The sequence below is a fragment of the Dreissena polymorpha genome, chromosome 3 (assembly GCF_020536995.1).
Source record: "Dreissena polymorpha isolate Duluth1 chromosome 3, UMN_Dpol_1.0, whole genome shotgun sequence".
Taxonomy (NCBI): Eukaryota; Metazoa; Mollusca; class Bivalvia; order Myida; family Dreissenidae; genus Dreissena; species Dreissena polymorpha.
In genome coordinates, this window is record NC_068357.1 from 47,142,651 (window position 1) to 47,164,405 (window position 21,755).

Genomic DNA, 21,755 nt, shown 5'->3' on the forward strand with positions numbered 1-21,755 from the left:
GGTACGACACTTAACGCACATGCATTAAACCCCCTTTTCACAGAGCGCGGCCGAAATGTAAATTAACTTTAGTTTAAAAAAAAACACTCGTTAAATGTCGATTTCTGAAATTTGAGAACGGACACAGGTAATTGGACAAATCAACTCTATGTTGATAAAATGAATAATATACGGTTATTGGATTAATATTTGAAGAACGATGCGATCTTTGTGACAAATCTGGGGGTAATTAAAATTCATTGCAAGCTCGTTTGTTCTGTTTTGTATTCAATATCAGTGAAAGTGCAAATAGGTATGTATGAATTGGTATACACATTCAATTTTCCAAACACAAAAGTTGAACGAGCAAAATCAATTGTTGTTTTGCCGTAGATGATGGTGTTTAAGTTCAGGATGAAAAAGTTTACTCCGAGAAAACTGAGACTATGTATATGGCTAGTCCTGGCTTCCATAAGTTATTATGTCGCTCTTTATTTTCTGACATTACGACGAACGGGTCTACTCAGTTCTATAAAACATATGATCTCAACTTGAAATTTCTTTCCAATACTATGGCAAATTCTTTAACTTTAAATTCTGCTTCATAGGGAAGATGTAAGTGTTGTTATTCTTAAATGGATCAAATTCTAAAACTCATTTTATATTCAGCAATAGTTCTGGAACACACCTAACAGGGTGCAGAATCAACAGGCTATTCAGGGGTTTACACACGGGCTGGAGAGAATGTAAACACACCGTTTTTCAAATATCTCAATTAATTGAAATTCATTTGCAAAAATCTTAAGTGCTTAAAAGACAGTTTTTCTTGCAGTTTGTGCCGATATCTTAAGGTATAAGAATGAATCATTGAATACGTCTAAAATCGTTGACAAAATTTCACGTTGCGTGAAGCATAATCGTGTAGCACACAATGCTTTTTCGAACAAGAACACAGGCTTATTAAGCAAAGTAATTCTGATGTATTTCACTTTGCCATAAGCAGCATAAAAATCTGTCTTTTATGCTTGTATTGAAATTCTTAAAAAACAATGTTTAAAAAAGTTAATTGAAAACGAAGCACCACTTATCGGTGTGGTCACATCCATTAACGTTTAATTTCGAACCCAACACAAGTCACGCGAGCATGCACCCTGTTAACCCATTTATGCCTAGTAAACTCTCCCATCCTTCTAAATTGGATCAATTTATTTCCAAAATTAGGGATGTCAAGTATGTTTATTTCTATATTTAGAATATTTCATAAAGAAAATCTTTTAAGCAAACAGCGCAGACCCAGATGACACGCCGCATCATGCGGCGTCTCATCTGGGTCTACGCTGTTTGCAATGTCCTTTTTTCAGGACGCTAGGCATGAATGGGTTAAACATAGTGTATGTATTCGCAGAGTGGCTTGAGACACGTGACGGTTAACGCAACGTAACGCAACCAAATAAGCCAAATTGGACGCCGAGTGATAGCACAGAACAGAACATACATGTATCAAGTTATTCAGACACAAGCACGTTAAGCTCATCATCATTTACATACAAATGCAATAACAGCATGCGTTAGAAGTAAATACAAAACATACATTATTTCGAACAAAGATCAATTTACATGAACAAGAAATAAACAAGTGTTCGTGTTTCGTGACAATTTTAATACATAGTGACCACATAATATCAGGCGTAGTTAAATAACTGCAATAACTGTTATATAATTATGTACCTAATTTTAATAGTAAAAATATATATTTTTGCAAACTACATACCTAAAATATTTTCTTTTTAGATGTTCAAAACTTGAGTTTGTATGGCGCTCTTTCCACAATTTTCCGCTGAATGATAACCAATCGTGCTGAACTGTTAAGTAGGAGCATGCTGAAGAGTTGCCGATTCCAAAGTATGCTGCACATGTTGCCAATCGCGATGTTTAACCCTTTCCAACTGCGTATTCGTTATCGGTAGCTTTTTGAAAAAAATGGGAATTTCAAGTTATCGCGATCACGCACTTGTTGAGTTCATATTTCCATTTCTTACATTCATGGCCATAGAAAAGCGTTCTCCTTCCATTCCGCATCATGCGGGATCCACTTTTTTCGGGGATTTTCTACCACAAAAGCACCTCGCATAATGTTTTCCAAAGATGCCGACTCAAAAACTATCGATTCTAAATGGTCTCCGATGGTTAACCGATCATCCCAAAACAGTCCCGAATTTAACATTCGACGTCCAAGTGTTAAAACTTAAAAAAATAATGCCGCAAGTTTTTTCCAATCCGACCAGGCACGGTTGCATACACAAGCACTACAATCAGACACGGATTAATAATCGCGATGAAACACCAAAACTATCGCGATTTTGTCAATTTCGCTATCGTGAAACATTCGTGAGCCAAGATGACTACAGGTTTTTTTGGGTAACCAGTTCTATGTGAGATACTGATTTCAGAAATGGACACCTGTTCTATTTTGGGAGGGGTGGGAAATCCAATAATTGTATCACAGGTTTATTTTGTGTCAAGTCTTGGGTTCGAATTCACGATCCCCGTATTTATATGCAAGTGCTCTACCATCGTAACTACCGCACAACACCCGTCTGTGTATTATTTATCATCGTTGAGCGCTATACATAAATATATTAGATATAAAATTCAACCTACAGAATTAAAAAAAGCTGAAGATCTAGGTTAATATTATATACAATACGATTTTAAAATCCACTTCCACAGGGGCGTATATGCATATAACGTCAGCAAAACCAATACAACTATTACAGTTAAACGTGCTTAGACCATCAAAATGTAGCAATTTACAACAGCACTGCTAAGAAGCGGTTAGAAGTAAGGCTGATGATGCCAGGTACAAAGACAAGTCCATGACATCACAAAAATGCATTTTAGATATTTTGTAGCAATAAGTCATGATTCCAACATTGTACCACCTAACCTCTATAACAGGTATTTAACATAATGTGCACGATTAGGGTATTTCTAGTTTGACTTTGACTACGAAGTTTCATCAATATATACAACAAACTTCCAAAACGCACACTGATAATGTATCCGTGTAACTATGACCTACAGTGTGCCTGATATACCATAGATCTGCACAAATGATGTTAATTTTGGCAAGCTATGACGTCTCCTTTATGCGCCGTATTAAGTTGGGAAGCAAACGGCGTTGTCCTTTATCTTCCATTCACACACTCTTTCTATGTTCCAATCTGGTCGGCTTGAATTGGACTTCGCCAAGATATTCGCCACCAAGTTTAAGGAATGACGTCATAACATCAATTCCAACATGACGCATACGCACACTCGTCAAAGTTTCTGTTACAGCTGTAACGCTGCTTTCAATAACGACATTTTGATCTTTATTTATTACTAATCGAATAAACCTATCGGAATAGTCCCGATAGTCGCCTATTTGTTGTAATTCGTTAGTCTTAAAATCAATTACTGCCAGTAAGTTTTTAATTTCAGATATTTGTTCTTGCTGCTGGTTTGTTATAGACTCAAATGTTTCGGCTTTTAATTTCGATTTCAGCTTTACGAAGAGTTTCTTAAGATCTTTCTCAATGTCACTTAACTGCGCCGAATACTCTTCGAATTGGGTTTTCAGTTGAATTCGATTTACACTCAGATCCTTGAGGGCAGTTTTCAGCTTGGATTTCATTTGAGAAATTTCTTGTTGTTGCGTACAAGTGACTGCTTTAACTACTTCTGGTGTTGCATGGTCTTCAATTAGAACAAATCGACGACACGATTTTCCGTGAACCTTCTTACAGAAATCACACATCAACAAGGAATGGTTCGGACAAAAGAATTTAAACGGCATCCTCCTATGCGTAGAACACATAAAGCTCTCTGTGTCATCGTCATATGTAGAAATAATTGTTCCCTCACCATCACTCGATTTGTGAAGTACGTCCTCATCTGGATCACTAGCTTCAGGTTGAAAACATCTAACCAATTCTTGTACCGCAATATTTGTCTTCAAACCCTTTACCAAGTCCGCCGTATTTTTGCTGCGAAGGGATGGATATGTGATGTTTTTACAAGTGGGGCACGTGATGTTTTTGCAAGATGCATTTTTCGCAATTAGTTTCTTAAGACACAGGTCACAGAACGTATGTCCACATTCAAGGTCCTTTGGGTTGGTGAATACTTGATCACAAAGTGGGCATTCCAACTTCTTCCAAAACAACGAGTTTCCCAAGTTAGGTACACAATCTCTATTCCAACCGGTTGCCATTTGGGTTGTTGGCTTGACAAGTCCTGTGAAGTGATATGAGATAATGGATAAGACACAAGCAAAGAACGTGACTCCAAGAAGGGACAGAAAGGGAATTCACTTTTCATGCCACACATAAAATCAATTTCAAGTGGAAAATACATAACGAAAAACCAGTGTGCACCGATTTTCAAATAAAATGAGTATACTTTTGGGCTAATTTCATCAAAAGATTAATCTGCATTTTAAATAAGCAGAATTCAATGGTAAACCCGTATTTTTTTCTTATAATTATTCTTATTGATGTTAAGAGGCAGATCTAACTTATATGGCACACATTATTTAATACTTCTTCTATTACGTTTGTTAGATTCGCAATTACGTCGCAATATCAAAACATGAATATACCCATATACGAAATTTCCTTATTAGTTTTTTTGCAATGTTTAAACCTATTTTCGTTTAAATCTGGTATATAATCAGAATAATTGAAATAACAGAATGCAGCTGTCCGGGTGGGAATAATGCTTATTTATAAAAAAAAAATCTGTAACCTTCATAGTGACTTCATATAAACCTATAAATATAGCGAGGTCATGAGTGGATCTGTAACCTTCATAGTGACTTCATATAATCCTATAAATATAGCGAGGTCATGAGTGGAATTTTTACTTTCGCTTCCAGTGCAGTCACAAGATTTATTACTATCTGTGTTGGTAACAAAATGCTAACGAATGTTTAGTATATCATATTTAAAACGCCATTATAGCGCAATCGAAACAGTTATAGATAAAAGAATACATTTCTATGGATAAATAAATGAAAAGTATTTCGTGTTACGCATTTTTAACTGTCTGCAGTAGCGTCTAAGATTAGGCAATAGCGAACAACTTGAGTTCATTATGCGCTTTGATTTACTTTCGCTTTCGGCGCAGTCACAAGATTTATAACTATCTGTGAAGACAACAAAATGCTACCGAATATTTTTTTAACTTTAACGTAAAACGCTATTTTAACGCAATCGAAATAATTAGAGACAACGAGATACATGTCTATGGCTACATAAATGTAAAATATTCCTTGTTATGTATTTCTTTCGGTATGCACACATGCAATGTAGTTAAACAAAGACTGAACAAATACTTGCTACAGCTAAACTATAAGTATACAGACCTTGAGTATGCAGCCTGTTTTCAAAGACGAATATTTGACGATAATCATCCGGTGTGCAAGTGGTCTGGGGAGGAAATCACTATTCAACAATAAAAATATAATGCATACGTATCGCGTATGTGTCGCACATACATTTAAAAAAATAAAAACATAATAAATAAACTCGTAAATTAAAATCACGCGACAAGATGGCTAAATATGTATTTTCACATGATTCATCGTCACATTGGAATGCTATTTAAAGGTGTATAGGAATCCCATTTTAAAATAAACAAATAAAATAAAAAATACTGATTTAAAATGAGCTAACCTTGGCATATTTCATATCAGTTGTACATTTATGTGTAAAATACCGATTGCTTATTCTTGTTAGGTTAACATTTGGTAAGGGTGTATTTTGTTTAATGTATCGACATTGTTGCGTCAGATTTTAACCTTAATATTTAAAAAAATAAGAATTCTTCGACGCGGAAATTAAATACTGCGATATATAATGTAAGTAAGAGATACATGGTAATGCAATACACGTCACAAGGTCGAATGGTGGTTAAGACCTTGAGTATGTCATATAACCCCTGCGTTATCATCTTACTAGACTCACAAATGTTGAGACACATTATGAATAAAAGATGAACTTAAATATATAATGTTGTTGTTTTTTTTTAACAGATTTTCTTATGATATTTTATTATAGGGCAAACCGGACTACCCAATTCAAATTCCATCTCTAAGGTGACTAACAAACAAACTCACATGCGAAGGTAACTGCAACCGAAAACGGATTGAAAGAGGATTGAATAAACCCGTACGCCCTATTTTGTGCAATGTGTGAATAGGTAACAAACATTATTATGTACTCCTAAAAGCAATCGACATGTTTAAAGCGTTCCGGATGTTCATATTCATTCGGTGTTGCAGTACGTTAGTTTTCTATTTCTCCGTCTATTATTCTCTCCCTGTATTTGTTCGTCCATAAAAACTAAAAATGCTCGAAACAAAACAACAACGAGGATTATATAACTCAGTATAGTAACGAGGAATGATGACAATATAATGCACCAACTTCATCATTCTTTTGATGCCAATCGTATGGCGAATAATCGTTAAGTATAATAACACATAATACTGCAATACATCGACATAAAACAATGCATAAATATAAAACTAGTAATATTGGTACCGGAATAGCAACGTACAAAGTCCTTACCAGTGGTCAACCGTATGCTGAATATTTAAAACAACACGTTATTATGCTTTGGAAAAGGTATTTAAGAAATTATAATTGAACGCCCGCAATGTCCATTTAAAGAGACATAAAGGATTAACCACTCGTTTATGGATAAATATTTTCAAAGATAAGTTACTTCTGTGATGTAGCAAAACCATGGGACTTAACCAAAACGGATAATATGTGTCTTGTTCTGATAAAACTGGGCATAATGGTAATGCGTAAAGTGTCATCCCAGATTAGCCTGTGCAGTCCGCACAGGCTAATCAGGGACGACACTTTCCGCTTAAACTAGATTTTCGGTAAAAAGGGACTTCCTTTAAACGAAAAATACCACTTAAGCGGAAAGTGTCGTCCCTGATTAGCCTGTGCGGACTGCACAGGCTAATCTGGGACGACACTTAACGCACATGCATTTTGCTAATTTTACACATACAAACAAACTAAGTGCGTAGCCGGATACTGGAAAAAACAACAACGGATAATACACATTGCATCATGCATAACGATATCAGTATTCCAAACCAAGATGGCAACAAAACACATCACTATGTCAAATAATGTTTCTACGGCATTTATGGTATATTAGCTAATACTATTCTTAAAAATTCGAAAGAAAATAGAAGATGTTAGGTAAAAACAGGAATATCTCTAAGTCATGAAATGGGGAATCAACCTTGCTTATTTTGTCACTGGCGAAAAACAACAGCTTTTACTACTACTTTCCAATATTGTTATAGTCGGTGATATCCATAATAAAGTCGCTGGCAATAACATGCCATTGCGGATACGTCAGGAATTTGTAATTCAAAATGGTCACAAATTTACTTCGAGTGCTTCGGATAAAAGGCGAAACCATAAATACTGGATCCGGATAAATAATGATAGTATTGCTTAGAATAATATACAACACAATTGACAGATATTAAGTTTGATGCCTTTTTTCACTTAATGTTTAACACAAAAAATATGACTGCCATGTCTGCAAATGTTATCTGCAAGTCCGTTGTGAACACATGCATAGGAAGAATCAATTCGAATTGTTTTGCTGAAATCGGCCACTTCACCAATGAACTACTGTCAACTAACAGAAACATATTGACACGTATACGATAATTGTATTTGCTCCGTTCTTTTATGGTTGATCATTTTAACAGTTTTGTATTGATGAATTGCATAGCTGAAATGTAATGCCCATGAACATGTCATTCATAAACACCTTTCAATAAACGATTAACTAAGCTATTCTCTTGTTCTTTAAGCTTTATAGTGCTGATTCGTTGTCATGCGGGTTGGGGACGGGATGTAAACCGCTATCACCATCAAACGCCGCCTGGATCCCAAAAACTTGAAAGCAGGATTGGCACACTGTTTCTTATTTACCCACAACCCTCCCTTTAACCACACTAAAACATTGCCATGCTATATAGAGAGCATTACTCGTTACCGCCTGATAGTTTTGTAATACATACCAGGCGAGGTTTTGAATAAAATTAATTGTAAGGATTGCCGAGCCGTTATTTAATTCGTGCATTTTTAGTGGGAATGAACATGATTTTGGTCGTTTGACGTGTTAATAATGACGTAAAGAGCACTTGCGCATGTCGCATAGTCCTTGGAACACAATAACAAACACAATTCCATTTCAAATTGCATTGCGATTTGTTTTGCTGATTAAACTCTAACACAACGTTCTCCAATGTCCGTAATATTACGAACAACAAGTTATTAGCGGCAGCCTAACGGCCCCGCGACAACACGTAAGTGTGACCTATCTAAGCGATTGTCTAACGCATACTACTTTACATACTGAAGTGAATATATAAATATCCAGTGAAAAACTTAATGGTGACGTGTGCAATTCCCAACAGGAACGTGTTCAAAGTCACGTGTCCAAATGTAACGACGTTATATGATGCATACAACGGACGTTAGCCTGTCATTTACATGAAAAAATACAACAATTCAAGGCTGCATGTTACCCGGGACATGACTACTTAGAGAAATGAGCAATCGGCAATAACTTGGTGCATTCTCCGTCTAGTTTGCGGTTAATAAATGATGTATAATTGTTAAACCATTTAGGTATATAAGATGTTGAACTTGATGCAAAACAAACATAAAATAATATTATCCTTAGTATCTATCTTATGCACTATGTGACACGCTTAATATTTGTAACACAATTTTTTTCTGTTGTTGCTTTTTGTTTCTAAACAAAAGATGTTTTTATACATCTTGGCATCAACTTGTTTGGTTGCATCTGATTCTGTTTTAATAAAAATATATTTGATTCCGAGTAATGTGACCTACCTCCTAACATTGATTTATATAACAACTTCCTGTTCAACTGATAAACAAAATTATCAGTCAGTGTTATATCAGGTAGATATCAATGCATTGGTATGATAAATAACAATTTTGTTACAGTTAATTGTTTATACAATACACAATTGTCCATAAATATACAGCATATAAATGTTATGTATATGACAAACGAGTGGTCAAGTGACATTACACCACAATCACATTGTATACAAATATAGTACATTTTCATGTACAAACAAAATATAAGCTAGAGGTATATCCTTGTTACATGTATCATGATACATCTGCATAAAATGGATGTACGAATATGTTGTAATTATCTTAGAGTCACAATAGTAAAGATTAAACATGTTTCGTAGTTTAAAAGCTTTGTTCACATATCATGCACGGTTGTATATATTTCGATTTCACAAGTAAGAGCAATCAGATATGGATATGAAATTTATAAAAATCACAAAAGGTCTTGCAATGAAAGTTTATTATAATGATTTAAAAGCATGTCCTATCTCAAATTGACACACAGTTGATGTAACAAGAGGCCGTATAATGTGTACGATATGGTGTAAGTATGGAAACGCGTAGGTGCTAAGCGAGCTACATGTAATATGATTAAATAAGCTATTGTAACGCAAATAGTATTACGTAATGTGATTTTATTTATGCTGAAACGCAACAGAAAATTATCCTTTATCAATAAATAGGGAGGAAGCTTTTTACAAAAAAATCCAATCAAGAGAAATACAAATGTGAGCATATGACTAGCGCGATTGTAAACTATGGCAGTATGTTCATATCAAAACGGAAGGTTACAAACAACATTATTTATCTCCCGGAGTATTTGTTATCATCAGTTACATTAAAAATATGCTCCCTTAAGGAACTCAATAAAATGACGAGGACAAATATAACGAGAAGACTTTAATTGATACCATAACACGTATGAGTTTATCTAAATTTATAAAATATAACGTTAACCGCCCGTTTTGTGTTTCATGGAGCGATGCGTCATTTTACGGATCAAATTCAGCTGTAAAATCGTTCTTGTATAGTAAAAATTTAAGCAAAATCACTGCTTACGCCTTGTAATAATAGTCATTTAATTAATTGTACATACGACTGAGTAAATTTTTTGTTCGGTAAATACTGAAATTGAAATCAATAATTAATAGTTGATACTAACATTTCATTTTTATTTATTTTTTGGAAAGAACAATAGTATTAATAAAGTACACATGATAAACTGATAATCAAAAAACATCAAGAACATAAAGAGGAAATTATTTTTATAATTTTAATAGCATTATACATATTATTATTGTTGTGATCATTGTATCATTATGAGTGCTGGAGGATATACATTAAGGGTCGGGCGAATGGACACTATTATTTAGCTTATCTTGGCTAACGAGTAACTCTTATTAAAACTATTTACATAATCCGTTTGGATATAAATCCCTTTCACAGACATAATTCTTTGATTAAATTAACAACACAAAACATCATAAAACGTACTGTATGCTAATTGAAAAGCCTATTTAATGGAATAATGTCAAACAGATTATACTTCTCTTACGTTTAATCTTAATGAATACACAACAAAAGGATGCGTTTGAATATCACAGTTACAAGTAATGAAAACTTAATGAACATGTAAGCAGAAGTTAAGTAATTTTTGTAATACGTCTTTATCAATTTTGATCTTTATATGTCCTGAACATTTAAATAAATGGTATCAACACCGCAAACAATGATTCTTGATCGATTTCTGCGTCAATGTCTCTATCTGAACTTTGTTGAAACCTCACTTACAGTCCGAACCATAATGATGATGGTTCAAACACTTTTTCTGCGTCGTAGATGTTCAGTCTTCAAATGAATTTCTCCAAGTATATCAGTGCCTAGTTTGGCCAATGTCGTCATTGCGTCGATGCCAACATGCCGCATCTCGAGGACCCGTACGCCTTCTATTGCCGAAGAAACGGCCCGTTCAAGATACACTATCTCCTGAATGAAGATTGTCAGGGAGATGAATTGGTGAGCAGAATTCCTCATATCTTCAATGGTCATCAGTTCGGTAATTTTAATTTTAAGAATCTGCTGCAAACTTTTTAGTTCATCCACTTTATGTTGTTGCCGCTGTGTAATCGCCATAAACTCTTGCGGATTTATTTTTATCGCTAAATCGGAAATGAGCTTGTGGAACCTCTTCTTAAGATCGTCAAGTTTCGGTTTGAACTCACTGAATTCCGCTCGTGTTTCGTCTAGATTTTTTTCCATTTCATATGTCGCGCTTTCCAACATTGTCGCTATCTCCGCCATCTTATTTACGTGTGACAATCTCATCGCGTCGATATTTTCCTTTTGCACGAGTTTCGCAATCGGAATGACCGGGCAAACTTTTGAATGTCTGCTTCGACAAGTAAAACACATAAGCGCCGAATGGGTTTTGCAATAAAATTGAAGCTCCGCATTTCCGTGAGCGCGACATCGAACAAGGTCTCTTAAATTCTTTCGAACGTCATCCTCTAAAGTTTCATCATTGTTTTCGACAGAAGCAACAGTCCTTTCAGGCAACGTAACAGACAATGGAACATCGTCATCTTTGACACGTATTATATCTAGCAACTGCAACAGTGCATAGTTTGTTTTCATGTCTCGCGCCCACTCCGTTGGGGGTATTCTTTTATCGGACGGTCGTACTCTGTTGCGACAAACTGGGCACTGTATGTGTTTGAGTCTGTTTTCGTTGTGCGCCCGAGTGATGATTTCCTGAATGCATTCTTCGCAAAAGGTATGCCCACACTCGAGGTCTTTAGGATTGGTGAATGTTTCCATACAAATAGAACATTCAAGGTTTTTGAGTATTAGAGATGCTCCCAACACCGATTCGCGCTGGCTTCTACTCCCCGTCGCCATTATAACGAGTCTTTCCCTGGGTATGGTCTATACGCAAGATAAAAAGAGATTGCAGTCATAGAGTGTTTGTAAACGCCGTCCTACGTAAATGATTAGACGTTCAAATGAATTTAAAAAAAGGACTATGTGTGTTTTAACATAAAACAACACGTATGCGTTGTATTATTAAAATCCAATTATGTTTTATTTTTCACGTTCAAGAATGATTATAGGAGGGCTAACCGTTAAACGTGTCTGAGAAACAAAACAAATCGAGGAAATGAAGAGCATGTTCTATTAATTTTTATCAAAATTTATTTAATGCTTTCCTTTTGTTTAGAGTAAAATATCAGCGATTTAAAATGGGTTATTAAACAATATGTTTTGTTATTTTTACTACTTCCCGAATAATACATTAAATGAAACGGATCGCGAATGATGCCGAAAGCCTTTGTGCTGACGTCATGACAAAATTAGCCTCTCCAAAGAACATGTATATTGTATTTGTTCATTAATTTTCATATTTACCATTTATTACCTGTTTAATCCACTTGAGATAACAAAAACCCATATCCACTCGTAGCTATGCCACTAGTGAACATATGACCTGATCACGAATGTTTTAGAATTGATAATCTAATGAAATAAAAAAACAATTATTAAGTGAAAATATTTGGATTAAAAACTCGTAGACTTATAAAATTGTACGTCATTATAACATATTAACCAGGTTGCGATCCAAGATTGTCACATGTAGCCATTATTATCAAAAGCCTTTTGGTGAAGCTTTTGTGTTCCATGCATTCTTATACGCGCCATGTTTTTTGTAGTGTGCATTGTATAAATAGTCTGTGAAAAACTCTGGTCTTAGTGTAAGTTTTGGGGCTCCATAAAACTGGTTAAAACCCACAATGTTTCGAAATGACCGTTATAAGGCGATGACCACATATTCGTTCCTTGTCATAAAAAGGACCGCATATCATGTGGTTTCTCTCAAGCTAGGGAAGCTTAAGTTCCAATTTGTGTTTATTGTAAACAGCTAAAATCAAGTTTTTTTACGTATGTGTTTATAAAAAGTATAAATTATAAAGCACAATATAAACGCGTACCACTTAAAAATGGTGACAAAGATGTCATCAATCATCTTTATATGTATTTCCAAGACGTTTACAAGAAATTCAGAGACACACATATAATAACTATATTTTAACAAAAACACACAACACTTACACGATGGTGGCAGCTGTTGAATAAAGTAGAAATAATTCTACATCAAAGTTTGGCAAATAGGAGTTCGTTTTATTTTAAATATTTAAATTTCATTCTTTATAAACAAATACATTGAAATATTAAATGAACATAGCATAGTTTTACTAACCTGAATTCACTTTTCAAATATCCAAGTAGAAAAGTTGCTTTGATCAACGATGATAACATATATGTATTCAGTACGTATAAATATACACTTGTGTTCACGCTGTAACTGATAATGAAGATGTCACCGCGTTGCATAAAAGGCCAAACAATCAAACTGTGGTAGGAGGTTAAACATTGTTTAATATAAGAAAGATACACTGTCAAAACAAATTTCACCCATGGATAATGTATATACTAATTACTAATACATTAATGTAAGCATAATAATATAATCCAATATAAATACATACAGACGGTAATGCAAAATGTATTGAAAACAATCGTTTTTCTTACACCAAAGCTTTGCAACTCATAATTGCAAGCGTCTAATTGTCGATTAGTTTCAGTTCATAATCCTTAACATGGGCCTAAATACACATTTTGTGTTTCCACTTACGCAATTCAATTGATCCTATTTTATGTGTCGACCCCAAACATTTTAATTTTCAAGGTTGACAATGTTTGCTGCATTCCTGTATAATCACTCGCGTAATGTTCAAATACAATTTTTTTTTTATATATATTTATATATGAACAGAGAATTTTGAGACGTCTGGCATGTAAACTCCTTATTCCAGTAGTGAATTGCAAAAAAGCAGACCTTCCTATATAATTGTTTGACGATGTGGAAGCAAACATTTGTTTTCGCCTCAAAACTAATTGGGTATGCATGTCAGCTGATAGCTGTTAAAATTAAGTTCAGACACTTGATTGTTTGTATTCCGTATTAACAGTATTACCTTTGTATTTTTAATTTTGTTATCACCTATGTTTAAGAGGTCACATGTTTGGGTAGTATATAAGTCATAAATACATTTAAAATTATTATAACATTCAGGAACTAAGCGTGGCACCTATGCTTATATTTTCTTTGCCTATTTAAACGAAACGATCACAACTTGCTCTAATTAAACGATACTATGTTTCATTACAATTTAATTAAAGACCTTAAATTAGCAACTGATCGTTGGCTAAATGTTTACCCATATATGTCACTGGTCTTACTATCTAAAGATAATCGTTAAGAACAAAACATGAACCACAATTGAAATTATAAAATGTAAAATACACGCAGGTTTTCAAAAGCTTGATAAAAGGTTACACAAAGGTTACATTAATCATTACAGAAAAAATACATTCTATTTTTTAAATGTAGTGTATACACATGTAGTAAAACGTGGTCGCAAAATAGATGATTTACTACCCGTAACGATAACCAACCCACAACAGAGATAGTAGTTAGGCAACGAGAGCAAATATGAATAAATCTTTAAACATTTCACTACAATAAAGCCAAAGAAGAAACAGTTTCGCTTTCATAAGCAAGGACATATAATGCATCGCATATACAGCACGAATGACAAAACTATCAAAATAGAAAAATTCTGAAAACTTTGGACTATCTTGAAACGTTAGCTGTTTTCTTTTGTAGTGAGTTACCAAGCAACATGCAATTGCCCTTGCAACACTTGTAATTTTTACACTATTAAACTAATTATATGTACAATGAGAATTATACAAGAGTTTAGAATTGATTGCAGAGAGTCGCGATGCTTCATATGTTTTATTTAAATTTCCATTCAAACTAAAAAATAAACAACCGTTAGCGGAAATACCCAGACGGTGACAAAACAATTATAAACTTATATTTTATTGTAACACATTCTCAATCGCCAAAAATAACTTATAAACATAATCAATTGTCATACACTATTGCTGCGCGCCAATGATGTCGTTATCCGCAAATTTCACTGAGAAAATAGCTGCATTATTCCAGTGGCGTAATTACGTCATTTTCAAAGTGGCGCACTTTTACGCTCGTCAGCTTTTTGGTAAAGTACGAAAAACAGCGCTATAGCTTAAAACGCTTTAATTTCTGTTCTTACAAACATGCTTGCAATAAATTTGTGTTTTGTTTCTTTTAATTTTATGTTTTGAGAGTACATGTGTTCTGGTCGTCGTTTCGGCTTTCTATTTTGTTAATTACTGTACGAATTCATTTAGTATGTTTATCGTCATTGTGATTTAAGCGACATACTTCCGTTTGTCTCAGAAATTATGGTTTGATGAAGATCTTATATGTTCAAATCAATGAAAATGATAAACATATTAAAGAAAGTGTTTGATCTCAAATAAGCGGCAAATAAAACCGATGTCATCACGCTCAAAGGGATTATTAAACATTAACCGCTCAACGAGAAAGGGCTTTCATTAAAGTGTTTAACAAGCATCGTGTTTAAGTGCCCTATCTCTAAAGAAATATAGTCCGTAACACTTTATTGTTCTCAATGTCCATTGAATATTAAACATTGGACCGGCAGTCGTCCAATGGTTTGCGTGTTTTCTTAATATAAGCGTAAATTGGCGAGTCTATTACACATACAATAACGTCAGCGTTGTAGAATGCTGAGCTGATGATTTTCATTTATTCAATTGTGAAGAAGTTTAACGAGTGGAATTCTTATGTGTAATGCAGATGTCTATCATATTTCTTGCTTTATTTCACAATTTCTGATTGGCTCTGTCGATGTATCTGTTTACTTTGCCATGCCCATTTTCCCTGTCGTTCATTGTGTACTATGCCTGGCGTTCTATTCATGATGCGAGTGTGTGTTTGTGCGAGCGTGCGTTTGCATTTCGTGAGGCTCTTCACTTCTGAGGTTGCATTGTGTGAGGACATGGAGTGTATCCCAGCATTCCTACATATTTAATCTAGTTCTCTCACGAAATGTATGGCGAATGTTGAATCATACCTGCAATTCTCATCTAACATTTTACTGAAATATTTCAATAAAAGCGTGATCATGTGCTGTTGTGGGAAGCCTTGATATCCGGAGCAAACCCGACCTATCCGGTAATGGTGTCAACAAACATAGTTCACGTGCTGCCGGGAATGGGTATTGGGCCAAAGTCTTCTAGACCCAAAGCGCGTGTACCAACCACTGCGCTAACCGGAGAGCCGAAATTATGGAATCACCGGCAATTTATCTGCTTTTATATAACTTTTTGTCGGTCCGGGACAAATCGTGTTTGTCCTTATCACTGCCGTTTTATCCGTGTCGTTGTCGTGAATATGTTCCGTGTAGATGGCGTCTTGGTCCGTGTTTATCCGTGGCTATCCTTATCTCAGCGGTGTTGTTCCGGGACAGTCCTCGTTTGCGCCGTGTTGATTTCGTGTTGCTGCCAGGACTGTCAGTGATGGTACGGGTTGGTCCGTATGGGTACCGTGTTGTTACCGGGTGATGGTCTTTGAAAGACCAAGGACACTCAAAGATTCCAGAAAGTCGACGGATCGTCCCGGATTGACCCGAATCTTGATCCGGGGATGGGGGATCCGGGATGATACCGGACTGCAATGTTCATCCATGCTTATAAAAGACTGGGGCTTAAAGAACACGCTAACTAACAAGAGTAAAAAGTGGTGTAATGGAAGGTCTATAATGTGAACTGCTCCTGCCATCAGACGACTCACCGCGCAATCCATTTTTTCTTTCTCTACTGCTAATGTAGCATATAAGTAATCGGTCACCGCAACAACAATATAACGATAAAAAGCTATATTTCCCCTACGTGTAACACGCAATAAATGCAACATGGACTGCTGTGTCTATCCGTGAGTATTTGGGGCTTGGGCTTTAGCTATCCATGAACATATTCAGTCTCTTGAAGCCATCATGTTGACATACGGCTTATCGTCACAGTCAGTTGTTGATGACGTTACGTAAGATGAGCAGGAACTACTATTGTAATCTGCGACTAAACCATTTGCAAATAGAGTACGTATTTTAAAAACAAAATGTGTTTTATTTAGATGATCTCCGATATGTCGCACACAATTTCAAATTTGCTAATTCGTATGTTTTATTGGCCTTGCTTATATGTCAGTTTCATTGACCTTGCGAAGTCATCTTCGGATTTTGCGCGGATCTGTAACGCGCGAGGAAGAAGTGTCGACAACTTATCTTAATTTTTTTAACCATGTACTTGAGATTGCTAGTCTTTACATTTTGCATACCTTTTCTAATCGATGACCTTCGTAAGCCTCCTTTTCTTTCGTTCGAGTTTCAATGTAAGTTTCGCTACCTGAATGTTGGCTCCTTCACCGTGAATGGCAAATACGAACTTGTCCAGTTTAGTTAAAGAAGAGAATCTGAAAGTAGTGATAATGTCATCGAAATCGGTTTTAAGAAACAAACAAAACACAACAACAGAACTAACGTGTAAATAAATCTTATTTAGCAAATACCATTTACCAGCAACACACATATCAAATAATTTGATTTCATATTATAATACATTAATATTGTTCGAAACAATACCAATGACAATACATGCATAAGTGTAATACATACTATTCATTGATAGAGTACGCTCTATCAGTGTAGTTTACGCAAAAAATGAAAACCTAAATGTGCACTTAGATCAAAGAACAATTGTTTACACCGAAACTTGCAGCCTATCTGTTTCAGAGTGTTCCTGTTGTATCTGTTGATGTTACCATGGGAATCAAACAGTTCACAGACGCTTTCCGTTTTAAAGATGTCGTTGGATAGAACCCTGCACGTCACCAGAAACGCTCTTGGTGATTGTGTGTTGATCAGCATATTCTGTGAATGAAAAATCAGAAAATGCATTTGATTTAATGGAGAAAGGAAAATAAAGAAGCACGAGGAAGCATCATGTAATTAGTGGAGAAAGGAAGCAAAATAAATAGGATTCTATGAAAGCGATTTACCTATATCAGGATTAACCTCTGAAGAGATTTAACTGTATAAAAAATTACCTATAACAATATTTACCTATATCAAGATTAACATATAACGAAATTAACCTATATTAAGATTTACTTAGGACGAAATTGAACTAAAACAATATTCATCTATACATTTAACGATATTTTCTTATTACGAGATTTACCAATAGCGAGATTTACCTATAGCGAGATTTACCTATGACGAGATTTACATATAACGCTATTTACTCAAACGATATTTACCTATATAATGTAAATCTCCTTTCTCACGAGAAAAGAGCAACAGAAAATATCAATAGCCATACTAGATCCATATTTGGTAGGATTATACTTAAGCGTTATTTTTTATTCTTCATTTCTATGTTCAGGGCCCTCCCTGACAATCAAGGGGAAGCTACCCACATCCCTAATTAGGAGGAATGTTCGCTCCGTTTCTCTTGTATGGGGGATTTTTTACGTAATCACACATTACTACATTTGTACCTATATGCACTATATGAATTGCCTTCTTTATAATTAAGCACTCAAATTGAACTAAATTGTAATGATGAATGATATAGTGAATGTCAATATAATAACGCGGCGAAATTCGTGTTGCTCCAGCAATAATTCTATCCCATTTATAAAACAAACATGTACATGGTCCTTTATGTTTGGCCACTTTAAGTGCTCAAATAATTATTGAAAAAGACACATTTTCTCCTCTCATCCCTTAACTTGTGCGAGTATTTGTTAAGTTTTTATTATGCGAATAATTCATAACGGCTAATGCTGCTTGTTTGAAGAGAACATCTATGTGTTTTTTAATGTGTTTTTTTCACGTAGTAATCATTTTTTATTAAGCTTTTTTCTGTATGCATTTGCGTTATGATACATTTTGTCAACCGGATGTTAAAATCATGCAGATGCGCGAACCGTAATATTTACTATCTACAGACGTTACAGTGTGTGTTTGTTTCGTTAAAATTTGATCCGGTAGAGGGACCTATTCCCAATGAAAAAAAGCATATATTTTTCCAAAATAGGACCCGAAATTCCCAATTGAAGGGTTCCAAATAAGGATTAAAAAAAAAGAATCAACGTATAATTAATCTAAAGTCAAGCTCTATACGTTGAACTTTAGTGCATAAAATATTGAAATGAATTGTACTAAGTCGTACTTTTTAAGCATGTGTGAGCAAAAATCATTGACACTTATTTCCCAATGTGAGTGAAAACAACGCTATTTACCCCAATCCAAAGGGACCCGGCCCCATTCCCGCAATGGTGGGGAAAAACACTGCGATACGACAAGAAAACATTTGCAATAACTGTATAGCGTTACGGGCTTTGCGTGTTTTTTTCCTAAGGAGAATTTCTCCATAAAAGGGTGACAAGTATACTTTTTTAAAGGGGAAGCCACCGATATTTGGCGGAAAAAGTGCAGATCGAGGGCATTGATGTTTTATTTATATATATTAAACGTTACTAGTGTTGAAGATACATAGATATACAATCATATATGCCGGAAAGTGATGCGGGTGATGATGATATTCTTTTTATGGTTACATGTAACAGAGTAATATAAAATAATGCTTAATAAAAAAAAACATGATTTGAAATGTAGCGAAACTTCAGGATAATTTTTCTTTCAAAGACGTAAGTGATCTATCGAAAACTAATATTGTTCAAAATAATATGCTATACATATATTCAAAAACAGCTAAAATTCGTTGTTAGAACTTGAATAGTTGCCGAGTCAACAACGTCAAATGAATATGACACTGTGGTCACAGTAAGGTCGTCCGGTGAAAAAAGTAATCAAATAAACGAATAAATATCAATCACCCATATTTCCCTTGTATGGCGGCATAACGTGTAATATGCCAACGAATCTCAATGTTTTATACATAATAATAAGCTGTAAGGAAGGAAATATGCAGTATTATAACGGGGTGAATCATTGTTACTTGGAAGTAAGGTGATATGGTGTTTAAATAATCGTAATAATGTTAGGCTCCCACTTCACAGTACTGCGTTAAATCCAGAACTCGGCGAGTTGCCGCTTGAAGCTGATTTTACTCTTATATTTTAGCTGAGATACGATGTAATGCGATTCATACTTTACACTATCGTGTTAAATTGTTAAACAATTGCGATCTATTTATTTTTACCATTACATGTTCAAAGATATGTCACGTCTTAGCTCCATTTCTTTCAGATATGACAATGTACGTTCCGATTATATTGGTCCTGATCTTTTTTTTATATTCAATATCATACATATAATGTAAACATGTATATGATCATACAACACAGTGATTGTATAAAGCAATAAAGTTCAGACATGTTATACAAGATATGCTAATATATAGATAGATAGATTTATTTCAACATAAAATGCATAGATTTACATGGCAGCATGTTATATACACACAATAAGTAATAAAAAAAAAAAAAAAAAAAAAAAAAAAAAAACCTGCATGTATAAACAAAGCCATGTCAATCAACATTATACGTTAAGGATTGCACAATAAAGGGTTTGCAATTAAACCCTTATTTCCATTGTGGTCCTTTAGTTATAATATTGTATGACATAGGAGACAACGTTTTATATCACAGTATATAGTAATATCACAGTGAATAATATTGAAAGACATATGACATATTTAAGATACACTAACCTAAATGCATAGAATATATTCTGATAAGTTCTAGACTAGACAATTATTAAGAAGTTATCACAATTTAAGTGTTTAAAAATTAACATAAAATTATTTGCCAAGCTAAAGAATAATCATACAGCAACTAGATAAGACACAATAAATCTATCTATATTGACATTCAAGTTAAATCAACAGTAAGAAATCTTAAAGAGATGCACATTAAAAATCTATCTGGCTTAAAAAATGCTCCCTAACACTGTGTTTAAAAGATGGAATACTTTTGGCATCTCTGATATGCTGAGGAAGAGAGTTCCAGAGAGTACACCCATTGAAAGCAAATGACTTTTTGCCAGAACCCTTGACCCTTGGAATGGCAAACCTATTGCAATCATGCATGCTTAGATCAGTATTAGGAGAGTCTGACTGTGTTCTAACTCTGAACCTAGTATTCTTATTGTGAATATTACTGATTGGAGTAAAATTATCTTCCATATATAGCGGAGCCAACTTAGAGCTTATTTTAAAAACATGACAAAGTGTGATCTGGTTTACTCGACTTTCAATAGGCAACCAGTTAAGTCTAGTAAAATGTTCTTAACCAATGTAAGACCTAGGATGTAAATTTAATATGAACCTGATAAGTTTATTTTGGGTGACCTGTAACTTGTTTTTTAACATTTGAGTTAAACCAGTGTACCAAACAGAGCAACTGAAGTCAAAGTGGCACTGAATTAAAGACATGACTAGAAGCCTTCTAGTATCTGTGGATAAAAATTCCTTTTTTCGATATAAAAACTTTAACCTTGCATTGGCCTTCTTGATGACTGACTCTGCCATAGAAGTAAAAGACAAATTTTGATCAATTGTAACCCCTAAATACTTGACTGATGATGTAGATGAAATGGGTGTTCCATCACATGAAATATTTAGAAAGGATTGTGACCTGAGTTTCTGCCGTGAACCAAACAGAATTTATTCGGTCTTACCTAGATGCAATGACAGTTTGTTGTCAATTAACCATTCACTGACTTGCTTTAGATCATCACTATGCATCTTCTCAACCGTAGATATACTTTTATCCGAAACTAAAATGGCAGAATCATC

General features: G+C 34.6%; 2 protein-coding genes across 3 annotated transcripts in view; both read right to left on the reverse strand.

Moving 5' to 3' along the window:
• Window positions 1-1,618: 1,618 nt before the first annotated feature.
• LOC127874013 (tripartite motif-containing protein 59-like) overlaps window positions 1,619-21,755 on the reverse strand; it is a 28,638-nt gene continuing 8,501 nt past the window's right edge. The window contains exons 2-5 of the mRNA XM_052418121.1: window positions 17,695-17,860; window positions 17,269-17,403; window positions 5,387-5,465; window positions 1,619-4,257 (exon numbers count right to left, since the gene is read on the reverse strand). Of these exons, the coding sequence (XP_052274081.1) occupies window positions 3,179-4,234 (1,056 nt within the window). The 5' untranslated portion in view covers window positions 4,235-4,257; window positions 5,387-5,465; window positions 17,269-17,403; window positions 17,695-17,860 and the 3' untranslated portion in view covers window positions 1,619-3,178. The remainder of the gene's footprint in view (window positions 4,258-5,386; window positions 5,466-17,268; window positions 17,404-17,694; window positions 17,861-21,755) is intronic.
• LOC127874012 (tripartite motif-containing protein 2-like) lies at window positions 10,119-14,564 on the reverse strand. 2 transcript variants are annotated; one of them, XM_052418119.1, is made up of 2 exons: window positions 13,216-14,564; window positions 10,119-11,885 (listed from the first exon to the last, which is right to left on the reverse strand). In XM_052418119.1, exon 2 carries the CDS (start codon window positions 11,856-11,858, stop codon window positions 10,776-10,778), a length of 1,083 nt encoding a protein of 360 aa, XP_052274079.1. In that variant the 5' UTR covers window positions 11,859-11,885; window positions 13,216-14,564; the 3' UTR covers window positions 10,119-10,775. The 2 variants fall into 2 exon arrangements, with proteins under 2 accessions (XP_052274079.1, XP_052274080.1); XM_052418120.1 differs by lacking the exon at window positions 13,216-14,564 and adding an exon at window positions 13,068-13,202.